The sequence below is a fragment of the Phytophthora infestans genome, genomic scaffold (assembly GCF_000142945.1).
Source record: "Phytophthora infestans T30-4 supercont1.5 genomic scaffold, whole genome shotgun sequence".
Taxonomy (NCBI): domain Eukaryota; phylum Oomycota; class Peronosporomycetes; order Peronosporales; family Peronosporaceae; genus Phytophthora; species Phytophthora infestans.
The window spans coordinates 3597909-3621168 of NW_003303754.1; the positions used below are offsets into that span (position 1 = coordinate 3597909).

Below are 23260 nucleotides of genomic sequence, written 5' to 3' on the forward strand. Positions count from 1 at the left end.
ACCATCCCCAGCTCTGATCCCGACCAATTTGAGCAGGGCACTAAAGTACGGTACTGCGTACAGACACATCAACTTGCCACATTCACTTGTATGAATTGCATTAGCGCACACGTGCTCGTGTCTGTGTAGACAGCAAATTATTCGTCGCGCGTAGAGCTCACTCCATACTGTAGGTTAATTTATAAGCGCACACTACTGGAATATACACCGTAAGCGTTGATGGTACACATAGCACGTATTTGCGTGTGTCCAAGTAGGCGAGTGTACTTTTCAACTATGGTGACGCCTATGTGGATAGGGACGGTCAGTTTGCAGCTCATAGCACGTGTTAAACGCGCTACGCTCTGTAGGTGCGTCAAAACGTTTGGCAGTGCCAAAGGCAGCTTACCGTATGTGCGGCTCCAAACCTCGCACTGTAGTCGGGTATACTAAATACAAAAATAGGTAGGAAAATGGGGGCCTAAAACGGTATATTTACCAATTACTTGCTCCTCCTGCTGCTTTTTTTTGCTCGATGTACTTGACGTTTCGGGCGGTCAGCTTGCGAGGCGGCTGCGCCGCTTTTTCTTCTTGGGGTATCAGTCAGGCACATCGCCTTCTTGACGTTCGCCAGGCTTTCCTGGCGGCGCACCTCGGCCGAATAAGGTGGTGGTGGCTTTTCCTCCCAGAACCCAATCGCTTTTGGGCGGTTCTCGCAGGCAATACAGCGCCGCACGATGTCCCGCCCGCTGATTGTACGGAATGCGTAGCCGTACTGCAAGCTTCCCGCAGCCGACGCAGCGCGCCCGTGCATCCGTCGTAGACCGCTGCGGGTTCAGCAGAAGCGGGTCAATCTTCGCCTCGCATTGCTTGCGGATGCACCCCACCATTTTGCAAACTGTGAGTATGTTAGCAAATTATATTGTTTTAACCAATTACTTGCGTTAAATATTAGCCAATAGCTTGGAAATATAAGGCTGGTATTTATTAAAAACAAAATATTAAATGTTTTAAATATACCTATTTTGTTTTGCTAATATAATATTATTATCAGATTTTTAAACAAATACATACTTTACATGCAATAAAAGTGACTAAAAGACTAAGTGCCGTGTGCGCATGCATTCATCAGGTGTGTTGCACGGGAGCAGATAGCGAAATGCCCGTGCAGCCGCGCGCCTTCATTGCACGGTGGCAGTGGTGAGTGCCAAGTGAAGTAAAAAGATATATAATCGCAAAGTCCCTAGAAAAAGCGCTGGTCGTGAAGCCTACTTTAATATATAAAAAAATATCGTCTCTACTTTAGAAAGTCTGTGGAAATAGCATCGCCGAGCTCTTACAAATGCGGTCTGTGAAGCTTATACTATTAATATCGTCTTTACTTTGAAAAGTGTGTGGAAAATAACATCCCAGAGCTCTTACAAAATACTGGTCTGTGAAGTCTACATTAATAATAATAAATCTCTCTATTTGAGAAGTGTGCAGAGCTCTTAGAAGCTAAAGTGGTTCCTGTGCCCAATTTGCAGTACATACGACAGGTTTAGCGCAATAATCAAGTATCTGCGCAGCTCGCCTGGCCGTTTGCATCCAATCGGTGCGTTTCGTGCTCGGCAGAAATGTTTACCTTACGTCCAATCGCGAGGGAGAGAGGCGATCTGATCGTGCGACAGATCCAGTCAGTGTCGCAGGTCGGTCGGTATTGCCCAATCAGGGCGCGAGTTAATTGTGTCACGCTTTTGGATATATTTGTAATTTTGGCATAGTTAGGTCGAGTCAGAAAGATAGGTGCGGTCGGTAATATGGGACGAAACGGTATTAGAAAGGGCGAGTGTAGCCATGCGAAAAGGCAGGTAAAAGCAGCAAGAGAGGAAAGCGACGGACTTATTGACAGACGGACGGACGGACGGACGGACAGGCTGCAAGGTTAGAAGCGGAGAGACTAGCGCTCTGGGCGCCCGCTCCGCGGACGCTAGGGCATGGTTGGTTGGTGTAGAGAGGGCTGACCACCTCCGCTGCGCTGCGGTGGGCTTAGCTTGTTTAACTCAAAGCAACATAAAATATATATTCCGTGTTCTACTTATGTTATGATCCAAAACAACACCGCACACAATATCCTGAGTGCTCACATATTATGGTAGGGTTTAACGTGATCTGCAAGAAGAGCACCATCTTACCCGGGAGGTTTCGTCTATAGTCTCATTTGAGCGCATAGCTCCCACAATGACGCCAATCGGAGGCGCGCGTGGTTGCAAATGTAATATATGCTGTTCAGAAGACGGGTCAGTATCCATGATGCTACGGAATTGGCATAGATCGGTGAGGAATCCTAGTTTGGGGGTCTAAATACGCCTACTCAAACATAATACCATATGTCACGTCATCGCGGTGAGGCAGTCGACACCATATCTTTGATTGCGACGGTCTATTAGAGCAAGGTTTGGTCAGCCTTCCGCGCGAAGTATCTTTTAAGACAGTTTTTTTTGCTAATGATCGCCACAAACAATAATATTATGCTTTGCAACAGTTCCGCTGAGCTCTTTATGATAATACTGTAGCGTCTTTCCACTATTTTCCGCATGCATTGATCTTACTTGCATAGCTGACACACTTACTGACTTATTTGCATAGCTACTAACTGACAGAGTGGTGTAACGCTTTTCTGAGTGGCATTTACTGGTTCCGATATGTAAGAAAAACATACGAAGCCACATGGAGGTAGGCAGATTATCATATCGTAGTGGTGTTTAGACGTGAATCGAATAGTAGTTCATGTACATTAGGTGACGTACTTCCGCTGCCAACTTATCAGCTCGGTGTGATGTATCCGTGCATATATTGCGAGGTCGTTAATGAGTGTATATCACGCGCTCGTGATATCTAAAACCTATGTATAGGATCACTGTCGCTTTCTCGGTACATTTGCGTCGTCGTGCTGGCTTACTGTGCCTACGCTTCTGATGTATCAGTCTATATGACCAAGCAGGTCACAAACGGTCACATGCCATACTGCAGCGATACTGGCAAGCTGACCGCGCGTCTGTTACCTGTATTCAGCGCAGTATCTACGCGCGCGGCGGGTACACCTTATAGCCACCCGCGACTAAGCCGAGCTCTTAATTCGACCATTATGGACAGGGCACTAAAGTATAGTACTGCGTACAGACAGCTCGACTTACCACACCCACCGGTATTGTTTGCGCTACCGCACACGTGCTCGTATCTATTTAGACAGCAACTTAATCGTCGCGTGTAGTGCTCACTCGATGCTGTAGTTTCAATTTATGAGCGCACATTAATGGAACATACGCTGTGAGCGCTGATGTCACAGATAGCATGGTTTGCATGTATCCAAGTGAGCGAGTGTACTCTCGATCTATTGTTACGCGGAAGCAGATAGGGACGGCCAACTTGCAAGGGTACACAGTAGATACCAGGCGCTAATTATTATATGAAACGCGCTACCCTCTGTAGGTGCGTCAACACTATTGGCAGCGCCATAGTCAGTTTACCGTATGTGCGTCTCCAAGCCTCGTACCGTCAGCCAGTATACAAAACTATGCGGGGTAAGGGGATATAAGGATGTATATCCAAACCACCTGCTCTTCTGCTGCTTCTTTTGCTCAATGTACCTGACGTTTCGGGCGGTCAGCTTGCGAGGGCGGCTGTGTCTATTTTTCTTCTTGAGGTACCGGTCAGGGCCCAACACCTTCTCGACGTTTGGCAGGCTTTCCTGGTGGCGCATACTGTAAGTCTGGTATTTATTATTAGGCAAAATACTATAATGTTTTAAAATATTACTATTTGGCTTAGCTAGAATATATTATTATCAGATTTTTAAACAAATACATACTTTACATGCAATATAAATTGACTAAAACAATTATCTATCGTGCGCACATGCATTCGTCGGGTACGGTGCACGGGAGCAGATACCGCAATGACCGTGCAGCCGCGCGCCTTCATTGCACGGTGGCAGTGTTGAGTGCCAGGTGAAGTAAAAAATATATATATTCGCAAAGTCCCTACAAAAAGCGCTGGCTGTGAGGCCTACTTTAATATTAAAAAATACTATCGTCTCTACTTTAGAAAAATAGCATCGCCGAGCTCTTACAAATGCGGCCTGTGAAGCTTATATTAATAATATTAATACTATTAATATCGTCGTTTAAAGTGTGTGGAAAATAACATCCCAGAGCTCTTACAGAATACCGGTCTGTGAAGTCTACATTAATAATAATAAATATCTCTACTTGCAGAGCTCTTAGAAAATAAAGGGGTTACTGTGCCCGATTTGCAGTACATACGACAGGTTTTGCGCAATAATCAAGTATCTGCGCAGCTCGCCAGGCTGTTTGCAACAAATCGATGCGTTTCGTGCTCAGCAGAAATGTTTACCTTACGTCCAATCGCGAGGGAGAGAGGCGGTCTGATCGTGCGACAGATCCAGTCAGTGTCGCAGGTCGGTCGGTATTGCCCAATCAGGGCGCGAGTTAATTGTGTCCGCTTTTTGGCCATATTTGTAATTTAGGCATAGTTAAGTCGAGTCAGAAAGATAGGCGCGGTCGGTAGGATGGGAGAAACCTGTATAAGACAGGCCGGGTGTAGCCATGCGGAAAGGCAGGTCAAAGCAGGAAGACAGGGAGTGCGACGGACGGATTGACAGACGGACGGACGGACAGACAGACCGACAGGCTACAAGGTTAGGGAGCGGTAAACTAGCGCTCTGGGCGCCCGCTCCGCGGACGCTAGGGCATGGGTGGTAGGTGTAGTGTGGGCTGACCGCCTCCGCTATGCTGCGGTGTGCTTAGAGCTTCTACCTAGAGCGAAGCTACACATAATATATGAATACTGTGATCTACTTATGGTACGTTTTAAAACAACTCCGCATACAATATCCTTAGTGTTCCCGTGTTATGGTACATGAGCAGGGTTTAACGTGATCTGCAAGATGAGCACCATCTTACCCGAGAAGGATTTGGCTATAATTTATTTGAGCGCATAGCTCCCACAATGACGCCAATCGGAGGCGCGCGTGGTTGCAAATATAATTTATGTTGTTCAGAAGACGGGTCGGTATCCATGATGCTACGGAATTGGCATACATCGGTGAGGAATCCTAGTTTGGTGTTCTAAATACGCCTACTCAAAATAATACCATCTGTCACGTCATCGCCGTGAGGCAGTCAAAACCATAACTTTGATTGCAACGATCTAATAGAGCAAAGTTTGGTCATCGCCTCGCACGAGCTACATTTTAGGACAGGTAGTTTTGTCGATGGTCGTCACAAACTATTATGCCTTGAAATCGTTCCGCTGGGCTCTTTATGATATTACTGAAGGATATTTTCACTATCTTTTGCATGCATTGATCATACTTGCATAGCTGACGCACTTATCGACGTATGTGCATAGATACGGGCCGACATAGTGGCGTAGATCCTTTCCGACTGGCATTTACTGGATCCTAAATGTATGCCAAACACACAAAGCCACATGGCTGTATGCTGAGTATCAAATTGTAGTGATGTTTAGACTTAATCTGAAAAGTAGCTCATGTACATTAGATGGAGTACTTCTGCTGCTTACTTATCAGCTCGGCGTGCTATTTGATGTGTCCGTGCATATATCGCAAGGTCGTTAATGAGTGTATTTGCCACGCGCTCGTGATAGTCCAACCTATGTATGGGGTCACTGTTCCTTTATCGGGACTTTAGCGTCGTCGTGCTAGCTTTCTGTGCTTACGCAATTGATGTATCAGTCTGAATAATCAAGCGCGTCACTAACTGGGCACAGGCCATTCCGCAGCGACACAGGTATACTGAACGCGCGTCCCTTAGCAGTAGCCAACGCGATTTATACGCGCGAGGCGGGTACACCTTATAGTCATCCGCGACTCAACCGAGCTCCCATCTCGGCCATTATGAACAGGACACTAAAGTACAATATTGCGTTTAGACACATCGACTTGCCACGTCCATCTGTACGGTCTGCACTGTCACGCAGTGGTAGTATCTATGTCAACAGCAGCTTATTCGTCGCACGTAGTTCCCACTCAATACTGTAGTTTAAATTTGTGAGCGCCAATTAGTGAAATATACGCTATAAGAGCTGATGGTACAGATAGCATGGTTGTGCGTGTGCCCACGTGAGCGAGTGTACGTGCCATCTACGGTGACGCGTATGTGGATAGGAACCACCAACTTGCGGCGGTGCACAGTTGATTCCATGTGCTAATTATTTTATGAAGCGCGCTACGCTCTGTAGGTGCGTCAACACCATAGTCAGCTTACCGTGTGTGCGGCCCCAAGCCTCGCACCGTCAGCCAGTATACAAACCTATGCGGGGTAAGGGGCTAAAAGGGTATACTTACCAATTACTTCTTCTGCTGCTTCTTTTGCTCAATGTACCTGACGTTTCGGGCGGTCAGCTTGCGAGGGCGGCTGTGTCTATTTTTCTTCTTGAGGTACCCATCACCTTCTCGACGTTTGGCAGGCTTTCCTGGCGGCGCACTTCGGCCGAATTAGGTGGTGGAAGCTTTTTCTCCCAGAACTTAACCGCTTTTGGGCCGTTCTTGCCGGCAATACAGCGCCGCACGATGTCCCGCCCGCTGATTGTACGGATCGTACGGAGCGCATAACCGTACTGCAGCTTCCCGCAGCAGACGCAGCGCGCCCGGGAATCGTAGACCGCTGCGGGTTCAGCAGAAGCGGGTCAATCTTCGCCTCGCATTGCTTGCACGTAGGGCCCACAACTGTGAGTAAGTTAGCAACTTATACAAAATTATATTGTTTCAACCAATACTTGCGTCCAAATATTAGCCAATAGCACGGTACTGTAAGGCTGGTATTTATTATTAGGCAAAATATTAAAACAAAATATACTATTACTATTTGGCTTTGCCTTAATAATAATATTATCAGATTTCCAAACAAATACATACTTTACATGCAATATAAATTGACTAAATCAATTATCTATCGTGCGCGCATGCATTCGTCGTGTGCGGTGCACGGTAGCAGATACCGCAATGACCGTGCAGCCGCGCGCCTTCATTGCACGGTGGCAGTGTTAAGTGCCAGGTGAAGTATAATATATTTATATTCGCAAAGTCCCTACAAAAAGCGCTGGTTGTGAAGCCTACTTTAATATTAAAAAATACTATCGTCTCTACTTTAGAAAGTGTGTGGAAAAAAGCATCGCCGAGGTCTTACAAATGCGGCCTGTGGAGCTTATAATTTATAATATCAATACTATTAATATTGTCTTTACTTCGAAAAGTGTGTGGAAAATAACATCCCAGAGCTCTTACAAAATACTGGTCTGTGAAGTCTACATAAATAATATTACATATCTCTATTTGAGAAGTGTGCAGAGCTCTTAGAAAATAAAGTGGTTACTGTGCCCGATTTGCAATACATAGGACAGGTTTTGCGCTGCTGAATGCAATAATCAAGTATCTGCTGGCTGTTTGCAGCCAATCGATGCGTTTCGTGCTCGGCAGAAATGTTTACCTTACGTCCAATCGCGAGGGATAGAGGCGGTCTGATCGTGCGACAGATCCAGCCAGGGTCGCAGGTCGGCAGGTATTGCCCAATCAGGGCGCGAGTTAATTGTGTCACGCTTTTGGATATTTTTGTAATTTAGGCATAGTATAGTCGAGTCAGAAAGGTAGGCGCGGTCGGTAGGATGGGAGGAAACTGTATTAGACAGGCCGAGTGTAGCCATGCGAAAAGGCAGGAAAAAGCAGCAAGAAAGGAACCGGACGGACTAATTGACAGACGGACGGACAGGTTACAAGGTTAGAAGCGGAGAGACTAGCGCTCTGGGCGCCCGCTCCGCGGACGCTAGGGCATAGTTGGTTGGTGTAGAGAGGGCCGACCACCTCCGCTGCGCTGCAGTGGGCTTAGAATTTCTACTCAAAGCGAAGCAACATATAGTACATGTATACTGTGAGCTACGTATATTACGGCTCAAAACAACACCGCACACAGTATCCTTAGTGCTCACATGTTATGGTAGACACGACCAGGGTTTAACGTGATCTGCAAGATGAGCACCATCTTACCCGGGAAGGTTTTGTCTATAATCGCATTTGAGCGCATAGCTCCCAAATCGGAGGCGTGCGTGGCTGCAAATGTAATATATGCTGTACGGAAGACATGCCAGTATCAGTGATGATCCAAAATTGGCACAGGCCGGTGAGGAATTCCAGTTTAGCTGGAGTAAATACGTCTACTCAAACATAATATCATCTGTCACGTCATCGCCGTGAGGCAGTCGACGCCGTCTCATTGATTGCGACGGTCTATTAGAGAAAGGTTTAGTCAGCTCCTCGCGCGAAGTATCTTTTAGAACAGGTAGATTTTGCCGATAGTCGCGACAAACACCAATATTATGCGTTGTAATTGTTCTGCTGAGCTCTTTATGATTTTACTGAAGGGTTTTTCCACTATCTTTCGCATGTATTGATTCTACTTGCATAGCTGATGCACATACTGACTTATTTGCATAGATTCTGACTGATATAGTGGCGTAGACCCTTTCGAGTGACATTTACTGGCTCCGATATGTATGACGAACATACGAAGTCACATAACTGTAGGTAGATTATCAGATCGTAGATATCTTAGACTTGATTGAATCGTCGCTCATGTACATTATATGAAGTACTTTTGCTGCCTACTTATCAACTCGGCGTGCTATTTGATGTATCCGTGCATATATTGCGAGGTCGTTAATGAGTGTATATCACGCGCTCGTGATATTTAAAACCTATGTATAGGATCACTGTCGCTTTCTCGGTACACTTGCGTCGTCGTGCTGGCTTACTGTGCTTACGCTTCTGATGTATCAGTCTATATGACCCAGCAGGTCACTAACCGGTCACAGGCCATACTGCAGCGATACTGGCAAGCTGACCGCGCGTCTGTCACCTGTATTCAACGCAGTATCTACGCGCGCGGCGGGTACACCTTATAGCCACCCGCGACTGAGCCGAGCTCTTATCTCGACCATTATGGACAGGGCACTAAAGCATAGTACTGCGTACAGACAGTCAGACTGACCACACCCACCGGTATTGTTTGCGCTACCGCACACGTGCTCGCATCTATGTAGACCGCAACTTAATCGCCGCGTGTAGTGCTCACTCGAGGCTGTAGTTTCAATTTGTGAGCGCACATTAATGGAACATACGCTGTGAGCGCTGATGGCACAGATAGCATGGTTTGCATGTATCCAAGTGAGCGAGTGTACTCTCGATCTATTGTTACGCGGAAGCAGATAGGGACAGACAGCTTGCAAGGGTTCACAGTAGATACCGTGCGTTAATTATTATTTGAAACGCGCTACCCTCTGTAGGTGCGTCAACACTATTGCCAGCGCCATAGTCAGTTTACCGTTTGTGCGGCTCCAAGCCTCGTACCGTCAACCAGTATACTAAATACGAATATAGGTAGGAAAATGGGGGCCTAAAAGGGTATATTTACCATTACTTGCTCTTCTGCTGCTTCTTTTGCTCGATGTACTTGGCGTTTCGGGCGGTCAGCTTGCGAGGGTGGCTGTTTCTTTATTTACTCTTGGGGTACCAGTCAGGGCCCATCACCTTCTTGACGTTTGCCAGGCTTTCCTGGCGGCGCACATCGGCCGAATCAGGTGGTGGGGGCTATTCCTCCCAGAACCCAACCGCTTTTGGGCCGTTCTTGCCGGCAATACAGCGCCGCACGATGTCCCGCCCGCTGATTGTACGGAATGCGTAGCCGTACTGCAGCTTCCCGCAGCAGACGCAGCGCGCCCGTGCATCCGTCGTAGACCGCTGCGGGCTCAGCAGAAGCGGGTCAAATTTCGCCTCGCATTGCTTGCACGTAGGGCCCACCATTTTGCAAACTGTGAGTATGTTTGCAAATTATATTGTTTTAACCAATTACTTGCGTTAAATATTAGCCAATAGCACGGTACTGTAAGGCTGGTATTTATTATTAGGCAAAACAGTAAAATGTTTTAAAATATTACTATTTGGCTTTGTTATAATAATACTTTTATCACATTTCCAAACAAATACATACTTTACATGCAATATAAATTGACTAAAACAACTATCTATCGTGCGCGCATGCATTCGTCGGGTGGGGTGCACGGGAGCAGATAGCACAATTACCGTGCCGCCGCGCGCCTTCATTGCACGGTGGCAGTGGTGAGTGCCAGGTGAAGTAAAAAAGATATATATTCGCAAAGTCCTACAAAAAGCGCTGGTCGTGAAGCCTTCTTTAATATATAAAAAAATATCGTCTCTACTTTAGATAGTGTGTGGAAAATAGCATCGCCGAATGCGGTCTGTGAAGCTTATATTAATATCGTCTTTACTTTGAAAAGTGTGTCCCAGAGCTCTTACAAAATACTGGTCTGTGAAGTCTACATTAATAATAATAAATATCTCTAAAAATCAAGTGGTTACTGTGCCCGATTTGCAGTACATACGACAGGTTTTGCGTAGCTAAATATATGAAATCAATCATCAGCGCAGCTCCCCTGGCTGTTTGCAACCAATCGATGCGTTTCGTGCTCGGCAGAAATGTTTACCTTACGTAATCGCGAGGGCGACAGACGGTCTGATCTTGCGACAGATCCAGTCAGTGTCACAGGTCGGCAGGTATTGCCCAATCAGGGCGCGAGTTAATTGTGTCCGCTTTTGGATATAATTGTAGTTTTAGCATAGTTAGGTCGAGTCAGAAAGGTAGGCGCGGTCGGTAAGATGGGATGAAACTGTATTAGACAGGCCGGGTGTAGCCATGCGGAAAGGCAGGTCAAAGCAGGAAGACAGGGAGTGCGACGGACGGATTGACAGACGGACGGACGGACAGAGGCTACAAGGTTAGGGAGCGGTAAAGGCTACAAGGTTAGGGAGCGGTAAAAAAGGCGGGAAGATCTTGTCAATAATTTCATTTGAAATCATAAAATATTTATTTTGTGAGCTTTACGAATGCAATAAATAATCTATTTGCAAAGCACCAATCTACCATAATTTATGAAAAAAATCTTTCTTGTTATGCAAACCACGGCATTTCATTGGAAATTAACTCGCGAACGCTAAGTATCACGGTTGCTGAAGCTTACTCTTCATTTCGGACAAAGTAGGCAAAATATTGACACTACTCCACGGAAATGGTGTGATTTCGACGTGATGTGCATTTTTAAAAATGATGCTGCGCTCCACATTCCGCTCATATTTATTGTTTGATCACTGTACTGTACATGCCATAATGTATGAAGATGTATTGGCACTAGCTGCCCAATGCCATTATTTATGATACATGTAAGAGAGGGTTCCCGATCTATAACAATGCCATAATCGGGAGCCCTGCCGGCCACAACAACGCACGAGTGCAGGGGTTCACGGCTTCACAGTGCAAGTGGCCGTAGTCTGTGTCATTTGAGCACTCTTCGACTGAGAGAGAGATGTCAGCTTATGCAAGTACTTTTTTCGCCATAAGGTACAACTCCCCAGCAACAAAGGTGTGACTCTTAGAACATGACCAAGGACGCTACCTTCTTCATCTCGGTCGTTTTGGACAGGAGGAGGAAGCTTAGAATATGCGAAAACAGCTCGTGTGGAAGTGTTGTCCATGGGTGAGAAGCTATAGCTCCCCAGTCGTGACTCTCATGATGCCACAAATGGCGAGTTCTTTGCCACAATGAATGTGGATGCTCGCCACTGGTCCGTGCCAATTGTTATCAATTTCGAAGCAAAATAATCACACTAATTTGTGGCCAAACTTTGTCAAGACGATACGAATTTGCCCATTGCTGCAACTCTGAAGAAGTCGAGCCCGGTCGCAACGTGCAAATGGCATACCACACAGCTTGGTGCGTCTCCTCTGGATTAATCTTTTACAAAACTTTCACGATCCGTGGCATTTTGCAGCGTACAGCGGCGCCCACGCATGTGAAAATGTTGAAAAGTCTCTTCTTGGTTGCATCCACCGCATCGTCAAGTTGAGACTCGCCGCCGCTCCGGGTTGTAAACCGCGTAGAACTCGCTTGTTAGTGAGGACAGCGCGCACACACTGTTCGTTGTGGGAGTGGATGGCAAGCTCCAGCACCTCTAGTGGATAATGGTTGCAGAACGAGTCGTAGTATGACGTCACATCTCGCGTGCCCAGCAGACAAGAGGCCAGTTCTCCGTGTCCTTCTTTGATGGCGAGTTCCATGGCGTCGAGGCCATCGACGTCGAGTCTGGACATCGGGACGATCACGTTGAGTGTACATTTCCGAGCCCACTTCATCAAGCGCTGCAACACCAAAGGATGGACGCCATGAAGGCAAGCGTCCATGATCACATGACGTCCGTGAGAGTCTCTCGCCCAGAAATTGGCAGTAAGAGGATACACAAAGTCGATAAGTTTCAATGCCACCCGGAAGTCCGGCACTCTCGTCACCAGCATCAACACAGTCTTTCCATCTTGAAGTTGAGTCTCTTCTTGATCACTGGGCCAGGACGTTCCGGTAGGCAAAAGCCCTCGCACAGTTGAGAGCAACTCTCGCTTTCGCATTTTTCTTTTGCGGTTAAGTCTTGGGGACTGCAAATACTGAAATGGTTCTTAGCGCAATTGTCAACCGGCTTACGCGGCCGCGACCGTAGCAACTGCAAGGGATACATGGCTTCAAACGAGGTGAGACTGTCATATTTTCCATCGCGAGCGCTGCAATTGCCATTTTTCTCAAGTGTGTCGGTAGATCAGGCCACAACCGAGCCGAGTCGGTTCGGTTGTGGCCTGCTCGGCTGCCGAGCACCGTGACCAAAATAAAAAGACATCAACATGTTCGGTTAACATGTATTTGGTCATCAAAAAGGTGTTGCTACTTCAGAGGCGAGAAGCAAATTCCCCGATCGTCTACAAGAAGTACGAGACGACTGCAAGAGCACCGAGGGACACGACACTCAGCGCCCGGCCAACGGGCGACGCAGCAGCACTAGATCCAGACGACGCGGACGCAGCTGAGGCCGAGGCCGAAGCGGAGGCCGCAGATCCTGACGACTCCGCGCTGGTCGCGGTACTACTCGTCTCATCAGACGTCGTGGACGAGGCCGTAGACGGCGCCGTGATGGTGTCGGCGGAGCTGGCCGTGTTGTTACCGGCCGTAGAGCTGGCCGTGGCTGCGCTGCCCGTGGTGGTGGCAGCAGATCCGGTGGCAGCGCTGCCCGCAACCGACGGACAGCGAGCAGGCACATAGTCGATCAGGTCGGCACGGAGGCGGATGTTGTCGCCCACGGGCAGGATGCATTCGGGCAGGTCCAAGGCCTGTGCGTCGGCCAGCAGACCACGACAAGCCGAGGATGCACACATGAGGTCGATGACATCCTGAGTAGGGACGGAGGCTGCCGTGAACGAGTAGCCAGAGTCCGTCGCGCACTGGGTGATGTACTGGTTCGTGAGCAGACCGGCAAGGGAAGTTGAGCCGCACGTGGTGATAGATCCAGACGTAGACATCGTAAAGGGAGAGACTGGAGCTTGAGCTGTTGGTGGGTCTACCGCTGAGGAGGCAAATTGCAGAATGAAGTAGCTGATTGATGAGGTCAACGTGCACGTCGGGCCCAGAGGGAACCCGATACATGGTGTTCGAGAATGGGGCGGGTATTCACAACTGCAACATGTCATCTCATCACCCTTGCCAATCAAAACAGTGGGCGCCACGAGACTTCCGAAAACCTTCTGAAGAAAGGTTTGAAACATAAATGGTGAACCAAAGTCCATATTCACTGAACATGGACTTAAGCTGGGCACCGCGCAGTGCGCCGAGCGCACCAGTGCACTTTTGTAGCATTACATGTTCATGTACTTTGCAACGCTTGTCCATCAAATTGCAAGTCCTATTTCAAACTGGTCACCAGACGTGTCACTTGCACCGAAATCGCCACAGTCTTCAACATCAGCAATTACTACATGTACTGTACCGATACATGTGCGGCATTATAAACTTTGATTTATAGTACTGAGAATTGGCTCAGTAGTTAGTAATCTTCTGTACTGTAGAATCGAACAAATACCCTTTTTTACAGCACTTACCTAATACTGTATGGGCAAGTCTGCACGCTGTTAGCGTCATTACTTGTAATACTGCACGCCAAAGTGGAGCTCCAGGAGAGCTTTGGTGGTCTCTATTGTGTTTAATAGTAGAATTAAACTAGTACATGTAGTACCAATAATCAGTAGAAGTGATCCGCGATGAATAGTACATGTATTTTGATTTCCCAAATCACAATTGAACTCTTCTTTTTTTCTTTTTTGACAAGAGCTTTTCTAAAAAACTTAAAAAAGATCGAAAACTCAACTGCCTTCATTCCCCTGCTGGACACGTGAGACTCTAATATCACTTGTCAACAGGAATTGCAGTGACATCGTTACGCGATTCAATTTGAATTGTCCAGGCTTGGAGTGTAGGACAAGCTGCAGTCTGCAATGCAAAGAGAGAGTGTTGTCACACAGTACTGTACAGTGTACTGTACAACACAGACCGCCCGGTCCTGTAGACGTCCCTGGGAAAATCCCTCTAATGCGGAATTTCCCAGGTAGAGGGAATCCCTCTAATGCGGAATTTCCCAGGTAGAGGGAATCCCTCTAATGCGGAATTTCCCAGGTAGAGGGAATCCCTCTAATGCGGAATTTCCCAGGTAGAGGGAATCCCTCTAATGCGGAATTTCCCAGGTAGAGGGAATCCCTCTAATGCGGAATTTCCCAGGTAGAGGGAATCCCTCTAATGCGGAATTTCCCAGAAGAGGGAATCCCTCTAATGCGGAATTTTCCAGGTAGAGGGAATCTCTCTAATGCGGAATTTCCCAGGGACGTCTACAGGACCGGGCCTTTCGAAGACAGCACTCTGCACGGTTTGATGCAAACGTTCAGCGGACCGCCGCGGTCACCTGGTGACTCACCACCAGTGCAAATTATTAGCTACTCTACATGTATTAATACTTCGGTCAAGAAGCGCGGCAATAGGATTCCTATCGCCGCGCATACGGTATTAATAGTACATGTAGTGGATTCGCTGATTGCTTGGTCGTTTTGCTAAACTCTTAAAAAAAGCTCATGTTGAAGAGATGTTGCGAGATTTGCGACCTCTTGCCCATGTCGGCGAAGAAGGTGCTGCCCACCCCGTAAGCAGATCGGACGGAATGCAAAGTGAACTTACACGTTTATTATCAACGCCGCTAGTGTTCCAAGTTGGAATTTCCAACCCTTTTTGTCTCTACATGAAGTAAGCGCCAGCAACGAGGACACTGGTCACAGCGACGCTGAACGAGGCGGCAATCGACGAAGCGCTACTAGAGCCGGAGGACGAAGATGCCGATTCCGAGGAAGCTGATTCCGATGACGACGACTTCGAGTCACTGTCCGAGCTGGAGCTCGTGGACGTGGCTGACGACTGAGTGACACTATCGGCAGAAGCCGAGGTGCTAGTAATAGTCGCCTCGGTGTCCAAGCTGGAGCTGCCGACCGTAGTGTTGGCCGAGTCCACCGAACCGACATTGGTGTCATCTCCAGACCCGGCACTGCCGGCGAACGAGTTGCCAAGGGAGATGTCGCTTGACGCACTGCCGGCGTCGACTGTGCTACCCGTGCTGCTGTCGAACGAAGTGTCGCCTGTGGAGGCAGCGCTGGCGGCGTTGCTGGATAGGAGGACGTCCGAGTTGTCAACGTTGTCATTGACGTTTGAGCCCGAGCCCGAGCTCACGGCACTTGCGGATGCGGAGGCGCTTGTCGACGCTAAAATGAGCGTGTCCTGCGCGCAGGCGGCACTGATGGCCAGTGGGCAAGCGACGGCAAAGCGGGAAACCTGCATATTTATCGGTGGGTCGAGTCTTCTGGTGAGGAAGGAATTGCTGGCTGCGCTCGAGAGTCAAGTCAGTGCTCTGACGCGAGATGCAAAATGGCGGTGCCGGAGCGGCACAAGGCTTCAACAAGTCGACATTCACTCAAACCTATCATTAGCGTACATGTACCAAGCACGACAGGACAACCTGTGGTGGCGAGGGCGGACAATCGAGGAGTTTATGCTCGGAAAAGGCCACATGGTCGGCAACAGCTTATTATAATAAAGTGAAGAGCTCCATAGTCGAATTTGTACATCGCGCAACAGTTTTAATAGCGAGCTGCCATCTCGGCAAGATCTGATTCTTCGAATTACATGTATGCATCGAACTACAGTACGACGCACCTGTACGAGTGACTTCTCGAGCACTGATTTCCATCGGCAACGGGACAAACGCAGTAAGGACTCGTTCAGTGCTCTCGTTGTTGTTGGCACGTCAACCCAGCCCAATCACAATCCCAGCTCCATTGCCGCATGATAAATATTGTAAGCTTAAAAGCTCTGGTATTAATACTTGAATGCCGTAAAATTAATAGCCTGAGCAACTTATCGTTCGAGTTGACAACCTTAGCATTTGTGTTGGACACGCCATTTTGTGTCGCACACAAAAGAAGCCAGCCAGCTGCCGATCTCTGCCGTCATCTCGACGCCGACAAGTATAAAGCGAAACTCGCCTTCTCTCAGACTCGAGAGCCCTTCCTTCATACCCTCGACGCGTAAAGTACAAGCGACTGAATCATGCCGCGTGGTGAGGAGAATTACCGTAACATGGACGCACAGCAGCAGTTCGACCAACGGCGCGAAGACGACCAGGCACGGCAAGACGCTCTGCTGGACCAAATCCATGGCGGCGTCGTGGGCCTCAAGAACCAGGCGCATGCTATTAACGGTGAAGTTGTGGAGCAGAACATCATGATCGACGACATCGGCAACGTACGCTCGACAGCTGAAGACATTTTTTCCGTTGGCAGAGACGAAGGAAACTAACGATACTATTGCACTCGTGTTGCCTTTGCCAGCGAATGGACAATGCCACTCGGGACATTTCAAGAGAAGAGCAAGCGGCTCGGGAGGTAAACGCCCGCAAAAAGAAGGTAAGTTTGTATTCCTTAGAGAAAAAGTGCTATATTCGAAGTTTAGGTGACTGACGTTTTACTTGTTGCAGGCGTGCAAGTTATACGGTATTATCGCAGTATTGGTGGTGATTCTGATCATCGTGTTTGTGATTCCGTCGCCGAACTAAGCACTGGGTGCAATTGTCAGTTTGCCAACAATGTTGATTTCCTGTGTTGACCACGAAAAATCGTATCAGCAAAAGGTGCCGCAACGTGCCGCAACACGAAGCGGCAATTTGTCTGGCAATTGTACACATAATGCAACGAATTCACAAAACTTCAGAAAATACTTTTGTTAACGTTAAAACGCGGCACCAACACCGAGCCGACATGCAGCAGCTCTCAGTTTAAGACTACAATACCACGGCAAGAGCCACCGCCGTTGCAAGGCCCATCACCACACTGTTAATAGTCGTCATCGAGGCCCCAGCAGTTAGTACGGCGCTCTCGGACGAGTCGTCCTCGTCGTCATCAGGAGGCAGGCCGCCCGTGGTAGGCCCTGCGGGGGACACTGTGCCCACCACGTCGCCCACCGAGTCGCCACTACCTGTGAAATTTGCAGAGGTCGATGTGCCGCCACTAGAGCAACCTGCCTTAAGTTCGCTGCTTGTTGGGGTCTTGGAGGCGTCCGACGGGTCACTAACGCCATCCGTTACTAGCCCAGCTGTGCCCGACGTCCACGTGCAACATGGGTCTCCCAGCTCCTGTCCGTTCGTGAATCCATCTCCGTCGGTGTCTTCCTGACAAAGCGCAGCAGCCCAGGCATTCCCAGCCGTGGAGAACGCTTCACCGAATTTGCTAAGTCCAGTCTCGCCAGCTGGGTCCAGGTGTCCGATGTTTGAGTTGTCTGGCACGTTGCCACCGTTCGGGACGAGCTTCACGTACTTGGCGTAGCCCTGCACCGTCGAGGGGGTCACCGTGAGGGCCACGGACAGAACTATAACTACGAGCCGCACCATTCCCTGAGAGTAACGCGTTGGTTGGAAGTTCGCAAATGCAGTGCACTCCCGACGGGGATCACCACTTGTGCACAGTTTGCCATTCGTGGTCGCTTTTACTGTTCCGGCTGTTTTTTCATAATCGGTTTAAATTGTACTGAAAAAAGTGTTTTTGGTTCAGTACAGTAACCGCCCGACGTTTTAGCAAAACAGCATCCACCAAAGTCTACCGCAAATCAAGCGATTCCCTTGAACTTTGGGCGATATCATTCGGTTTTAATTACCGGTATACTAGCCCTCTGATCTAGGTTTTGCCATTTTCGCCGTTTTCCGTCTTTGCAAAACAAACAAAAAACTCGCAGAAGCGGTTTCGACAAAGACTTAGCTGAAAATCTTTGCCAGTGTCTTCTGAAGAAAATGAACATGCAATCCTCCGTGAGCGCCGGTGTGCTTGTGTGCCTAGCACTCTGGATCACCACAGTGACCTCCTCATGCGTGCACGACCAGCTCGCAGCTCGCCTTGTCTCGAGCACGCAGAGCTACGACAGCGACCCTCGCCGTCCTCACGACGTTCAGTATGGCCAACCAGCAGCTCCAAGCTCAGACAACCAAGAGCAACCAATCATCATCGAGCAGGCGGTGGAGTTGCAAGAACTACGTTGGCCAGTGTAATACATGTATCTCAACACGGAAGCTTGTTATCAGTACAGTCGAAGAACTTCTCAGCACTGTTAAAATTCCACCGTCTGTCTATTTCTTATCCTCCTTCTGTCCTCTACGCGCTGCCCATGGCCACCGCGCGCTGCACCTCACGTGTGGCCTTGACCGACACCTCCTGACGTTTCTTGGGTACGTTGTACCAGAAGCGCACAAAGCCGTCGCGTTTGGCGAAGATGGTGTGGTCCTTGCCGAGACCGACACCCGTTCCCGCGTGGTATTTAGTGCCGCGCTGACGAATGATGATGTTGCCGGCCAGGACGCTCTGACCGCCGAACTTCTTGACGCCCAAGCGCTTGGACTCCGAGTCGCGGCCGTTCTTGGTGGAACCGCCAGCCTTCTTACTAGCCCAGCGACGCGAAAGTGTGTACACTTCCTCGGTCGCAGTCCCCACGCGCGCTGTCATTGCGGCGCTGCATCCGAAGACGCGCGCCATGCCCATTGCCATCGACATGTTTGCCTCGGTTTCCTTGCGTTTTGGCCACACAAAAAAGGATAAAATCTGGAGTGATGGTCGATTGGCTAGAGGCCCCGAAAGGACCATATTTTACTACTAAAGATACAGAAACTGGTCTATGTCGTGAAGCGTCGGGTTTTAATTGCAACAGTAAGAAATCGGTTGCCATGACGTACGTGTGCGGAGGCGACGTGGTGGCCAAGCGCTCACCGTGGCGCCTGTCCATCGTGACGGACATGTTCTGGGGTGCCATTAACTTCGTAGGCCTCTTGTACGTGGCGGAATTATCTACTGTTTGCTTGAGACCCAAAGTGAGCTGACCTGACGTTCTGTGTGCTTGCGTTGCTACTGAAGCGTGACGTCGATTTTCTCGGTGAGTTTGTTCAACAAACAATACGCAACAGAGGCAACAAAGTTTGTTGCCTCTGTTGCGTATTGATGCTGCAGCTTTTGCTCTGACTGTTCATGTATTGCAAATATCAGGACCCGTCGACTGCAACGCGTCCTAACAGCAACATCGGTCAAAGTTCGACATCTAATCGCGGCTTGGGCGGCAACGGACGTGGAGGTCCGCGTCGAATGGGAGGGATAAACCACCGCGGCACCATTAACCAGCCAAGTGCGTCTAATACTGTGTCGAGACGCATTAAACCTGAAATACTGACTTGTTATGCTCAATGCAGTGGGCGGAGGTTGCTGTGGCTAAACCTGTTAAAGCTGTTGCAGCCAACTTGTTGCCAAGGTCATATCCTGCAGTATGCAGCATAAGAACGACAATCCTTAGCTCGACATGCAGTATATATTACGTGATCTCTACGAACGAGTGAAGCTTTTCCCTACTGCATCATCCATCCCGTTCACTTGGTCCGTCGCTTCTTGGTGGCTCCCTTGGTAAAGTTCTTAAGTTTCTTGCCCTTTTTCTTGCGTTTGCCACCTTCCTCTTCCTCCTCATCGAGCGTTTTGCCCTTGTTCTTGCCGGCATTCTCCTCCCGCCCCAGCACTCGCTTCAGAGCGTTCATGCTCCGTTCCTTCTCGGTCGTCTCAGCGCCCGTGGTAGGCAAGAAATTGTTGCGTTTGCCCTTGACCTTCCGCTCGGATTCTCCCTCGCGCATCTTGTCAAATTTGCCCATCGACGCCGTAGAAAACTGCACTTTTTCCAAGGTCTTACTGGTGCCTTCCTTGCCGCGTTGCTTGGCCTTCGTGTCTTCCGTGTTCATGAGCTCCACTGGGATACCCGTAGGGGTACGACCGGCAATACCGGCCAGTTGTTTGCCACGTCCCTGCTTCAGGTTGTTAGCCTGTGCACGCAGATTCTTATCCACACGGGCGCGCTTATCCTGTTTGCGCTTGGTCCAAGGGTCCTCCCGGTCGCCCTCCTTCATCTCCACAGCCCAATCCTTCATATCGTCTCCAGCACGTTGGTATCCCCACGTGTGGCTCCACTCTCCAGTGGCCTCGTCGAAGACCTTGCGGCTCTTCTTGCGCTTGTCGATGCCCTTCTCCTTGGCGAATTTCTCCCATTTCGTCTCCACCTTGGGCTTCGGCAGAGGCTTTTCGCGCGGAATTACCGTCTCAGGGACCGGCAATTGGGCCAGAGGACCCATATCCGACATTTGGCGAGGCAACTCGAAGATGTGGTTGATCAGCAGTTGCACATTCTCACGAGCATGGAGAGCGAGCTCCTTTTCGTTCTGGTAGGCGAACGGGTGCGTGTCGAACGCCGCCAAGTTGCCCAGATCGTACGTCAGATCGTCCTCCTTCTGCACGTTGCTGGTGCTGCCTTTCAGCGTACGCAGCAGGCGCGATCTCTGACGCCTTGACCACCATGACGACTTTCGAATTGATTGATGGATGGACTGGGTGGAGCGCAACAGGCAAAAGTTCTTTTTTGGTTGGTGAGGGGTTTTCAACCAATGAAAGAACTGAGTTTATTGGCGGTTATTGAGAATTTCGTTTTAGCCAATAAAAGGCTTGAATTGATGTGGACATTTTGATATCCGTCCACTTTGTGTACAGCTGAGCCCTTCGATAGTCATAGCGTCGGAAACCAACAGTTTATGCCTACATAAGGGTATTCTTGTTGTGGGGTGGCTCAGCCAGGTGTACCTTCGAAAGGGTACGTTTACAGAATTCGCACACACTATTAATATCATCCGAATTATTCCTTGCGTTTGCGGTCCTCTCTCATTCTTCATATTCTAAGCTAGTGCCACTAAGATTGCCAGTTCAGGACACAGCACCGCAAGTGCTTGCTGATCATCGACAATGCAAGCGTCCATGGAGGCTACGACGCTGATAGAACTACAAATGTCGAAGTGACGTTCCTACCGACAAATACAACAACTGTAGTCAGCGACAGTGTTTGTCGGATGAGGTGTACAGGGACTTAGAACGCTGCAGAGACGAGCTAAGCAGGAAGGAAGGGTGCAAGCAGCAAGTGGCCTTGCTTGCCTACTTTGGACATGCTGCGCAATAGTGACTTTCCTGTAGTTAAACGCCTCAGATTCGTATTTTTTATATTCCATATTCCGAGGGAGGGGTGAGAGGATTTTTTCTTTTTTCTTTTAAGCTAAAATAAGTACATTTTTTTGTTCAGAGTTTTAGATGTCACAGATTATTTAAAAGCTTTTTATTATTTCATATTTTAAAAATAAAAGCTAAAATAATCTGCTGGCTGGCAAAGATGCGTTGAATTAAGTGCCAAGAACTGCTATTCTTCGATGGCAAAATGTGGCCACTTGCATTGTCCATAATATATATTGTACACGACTTGTTTTCTGTTACGTGCTCGCAGTGAGCCCGCTGCAATAATTGCCCAGAATAAAAACTGCAGCTATCATGTCCAACGCGCTCCAGACGATGTGCGTATCGCAGTGGATGTGGTGTCGGAGTGGTAACCTAGAATGCAGCTCTGAGAAAGAAAAATCTTAGAGCGCAGTGTGGCAGCACACCTGGGAAAGCTCTAACGAGCGTTAGAAAATGAAAAAGTGGATGAAAATGCTACTTTCAACATGGACGAAGCACATTTCTCATCGCTACGGACAAGACCCACTGCTTGCTGTACATGTACTGTACCGTTTCCTACAGCGTCGTGCTGGTGAAGCAATGTCTCCTGCAGGAAATGCCGACGCAGCAATGTCTCTACGAGATCGCGATGGTGCCGTGATCCACGAGCCTCTCTGCATTTCGCTGCTTGGCATTCGTCGGATACGACGCAACTATGGAATCTGCAATCGTGATTAGCGTCTGCAGCAAGCAAACATGCCGTCGCGCCGTCAGCAATGGAAAGACCTTGTTTCCACTTCCTCTGACTCTTCCTGCGGCGTGCGGCTGACAACGACCAGCACATCGGACACTTCACACAACACATCCAGCGTTCACGAGAGTGGTCTATCAAGACAAATACAGCTTTCATTTGCCACTCGTTTCGATCAGCCTGTCCCCATCCAGCAACTGCAAGACCCATTGACGATACAAACAAACGTGAGTCAAAGACGCTTCAACAGTCGGATAGACCACGGCGCTTCCACGTAATCGGATTTGCAAATGGAAGTGAACGAGCGAGTGATGCCGATGCGCTCACCTAGAAACCCGCGCATCGATCGCTGGTCTCGCCATTCCGAATTTCTTCGAGCGACTACGAGTTGCAGTCTACCGGGACATCGATAATTAAACTCACAACAATGCAAGTCCTTCGAGTCGTGGCCGTCCTCGCCTTGGCCGCTATGACACTCGACTCGGCTGCAAGCACCCCGCTAGCGGACTCCAACACGGCCGAAGAAGTCTCGAATGACGCACTAGACGTGATCCTCGGCGCAACCAGCACAACCGGCTCCGCAATTGCAGGGGCCGCCGACTCGGCCACCGGATCCAACAGCGCTTCCAGTGTTGCAGCGGCGGGTGTCTTCACTACAACCATGGCTCTAATGGCTATTGTCCTCGTATAAAGCACTCCTATTAGTGTGCTGATAGGATGTAGATAGCACAAGCTTGACAACAATGTTACCGTTTTCTTTTCAACATGTGGTTCCGTCGATACGTACCAAAAGCTGGCTCCATAATCCCTCAAGTTTGTTGTTGAAACTTGCTGTTAAGCTTAAACGCCTATAGTTAAGTTTGTGTTGGCGAGTCTGTTTCTTCAACTGCGACAAGGAAGTAATCGTACCAAAAAATAATTGTGCCGATTA

At 48.8% G+C, this 23260-nt stretch overlaps 7 protein-coding genes across 7 annotated transcripts; 2 read left to right on the forward strand and 5 right to left on the reverse strand.

Moving 5' to 3' along the window:
- Positions 1-12792: 12792 nt before the first annotated feature.
- Positions 12793-13515, reverse strand: PITG_04378 (elicitin-like protein; the record flags this gene model as incomplete). The annotated part of the gene is made up of 1 exon (XM_002905963.1): positions 12793-13515. One exon carries the CDS (start codon positions 13464-13466, stop codon positions 12870-12872), a length of 597 nt encoding a protein of 198 aa, XP_002906009.1.
- Positions 13516-15222: 1707 nt separating this feature from the next.
- Positions 15223-15816, reverse strand: PITG_04379 (putative GPI-anchored serine-rich hypothetical protein; the record flags this gene model as incomplete). The annotated part of the gene is made up of 1 exon (XM_002905964.1): positions 15223-15816. One exon carries the CDS (start codon positions 15814-15816, stop codon positions 15223-15225), a length of 594 nt encoding a protein of 197 aa, XP_002906010.1.
- A 692-nt stretch (positions 15817-16508) lies between these two features.
- Positions 16509-17248, forward strand: PITG_04380 (uncharacterized protein; the record flags this gene model as incomplete). The annotated part of the gene is made up of 3 exons (XM_002905965.1): positions 16509-16779; positions 16866-16940; positions 17012-17248. The coding sequence occupies 3 exons, from the start codon at positions 16585-16587 to the stop codon at positions 17087-17089; spliced, it is 348 nt and encodes a 115-aa protein (XP_002906011.1).
- A 66-nt stretch (positions 17249-17314) lies between these two features.
- On the reverse strand, positions 17315-17945 carry PITG_04381 (uncharacterized protein; the record flags this gene model as incomplete). Its single annotated transcript, XM_002905966.1, has 1 exon — positions 17315-17945. The coding sequence occupies one exon, from the start codon at positions 17918-17920 to the stop codon at positions 17315-17317; it is 606 nt and encodes a 201-aa protein (XP_002906012.1).
- Positions 17946-18592: 647 nt separating this feature from the next.
- On the reverse strand, positions 18593-19070 carry PITG_04382 (50S ribosomal protein L27; the record flags this gene model as incomplete). Its single annotated transcript, XM_002905967.1, has 1 exon — positions 18593-19070. One exon carries the CDS (start codon positions 19068-19070, stop codon positions 18675-18677), a length of 396 nt encoding a protein of 131 aa, XP_002906013.1.
- A 239-nt stretch (positions 19071-19309) lies between these two features.
- PITG_04383 (uncharacterized protein) lies at positions 19310-19665 on the forward strand (the record flags this gene model as incomplete). The annotated part of the gene is made up of 2 exons (XM_002905968.1): positions 19310-19344; positions 19557-19665. The coding sequence occupies 2 exons, from the start codon at positions 19310-19312 to the stop codon at positions 19663-19665; spliced, it is 144 nt and encodes a 47-aa protein (XP_002906014.1).
- A 265-nt stretch (positions 19666-19930) lies between these two features.
- Positions 19931-20900, reverse strand: PITG_04384 (ribosome biogenesis regulatory protein; the record flags this gene model as incomplete). The annotated part of the gene is made up of 2 exons (XM_002905969.1): positions 19931-20843; positions 20887-20900. The coding sequence occupies 2 exons, from the start codon at positions 20898-20900 to the stop codon at positions 19931-19933; spliced, it is 927 nt and encodes a 308-aa protein (XP_002906015.1).
- Positions 20901-23260: the final 2360 nt, after the last annotated feature.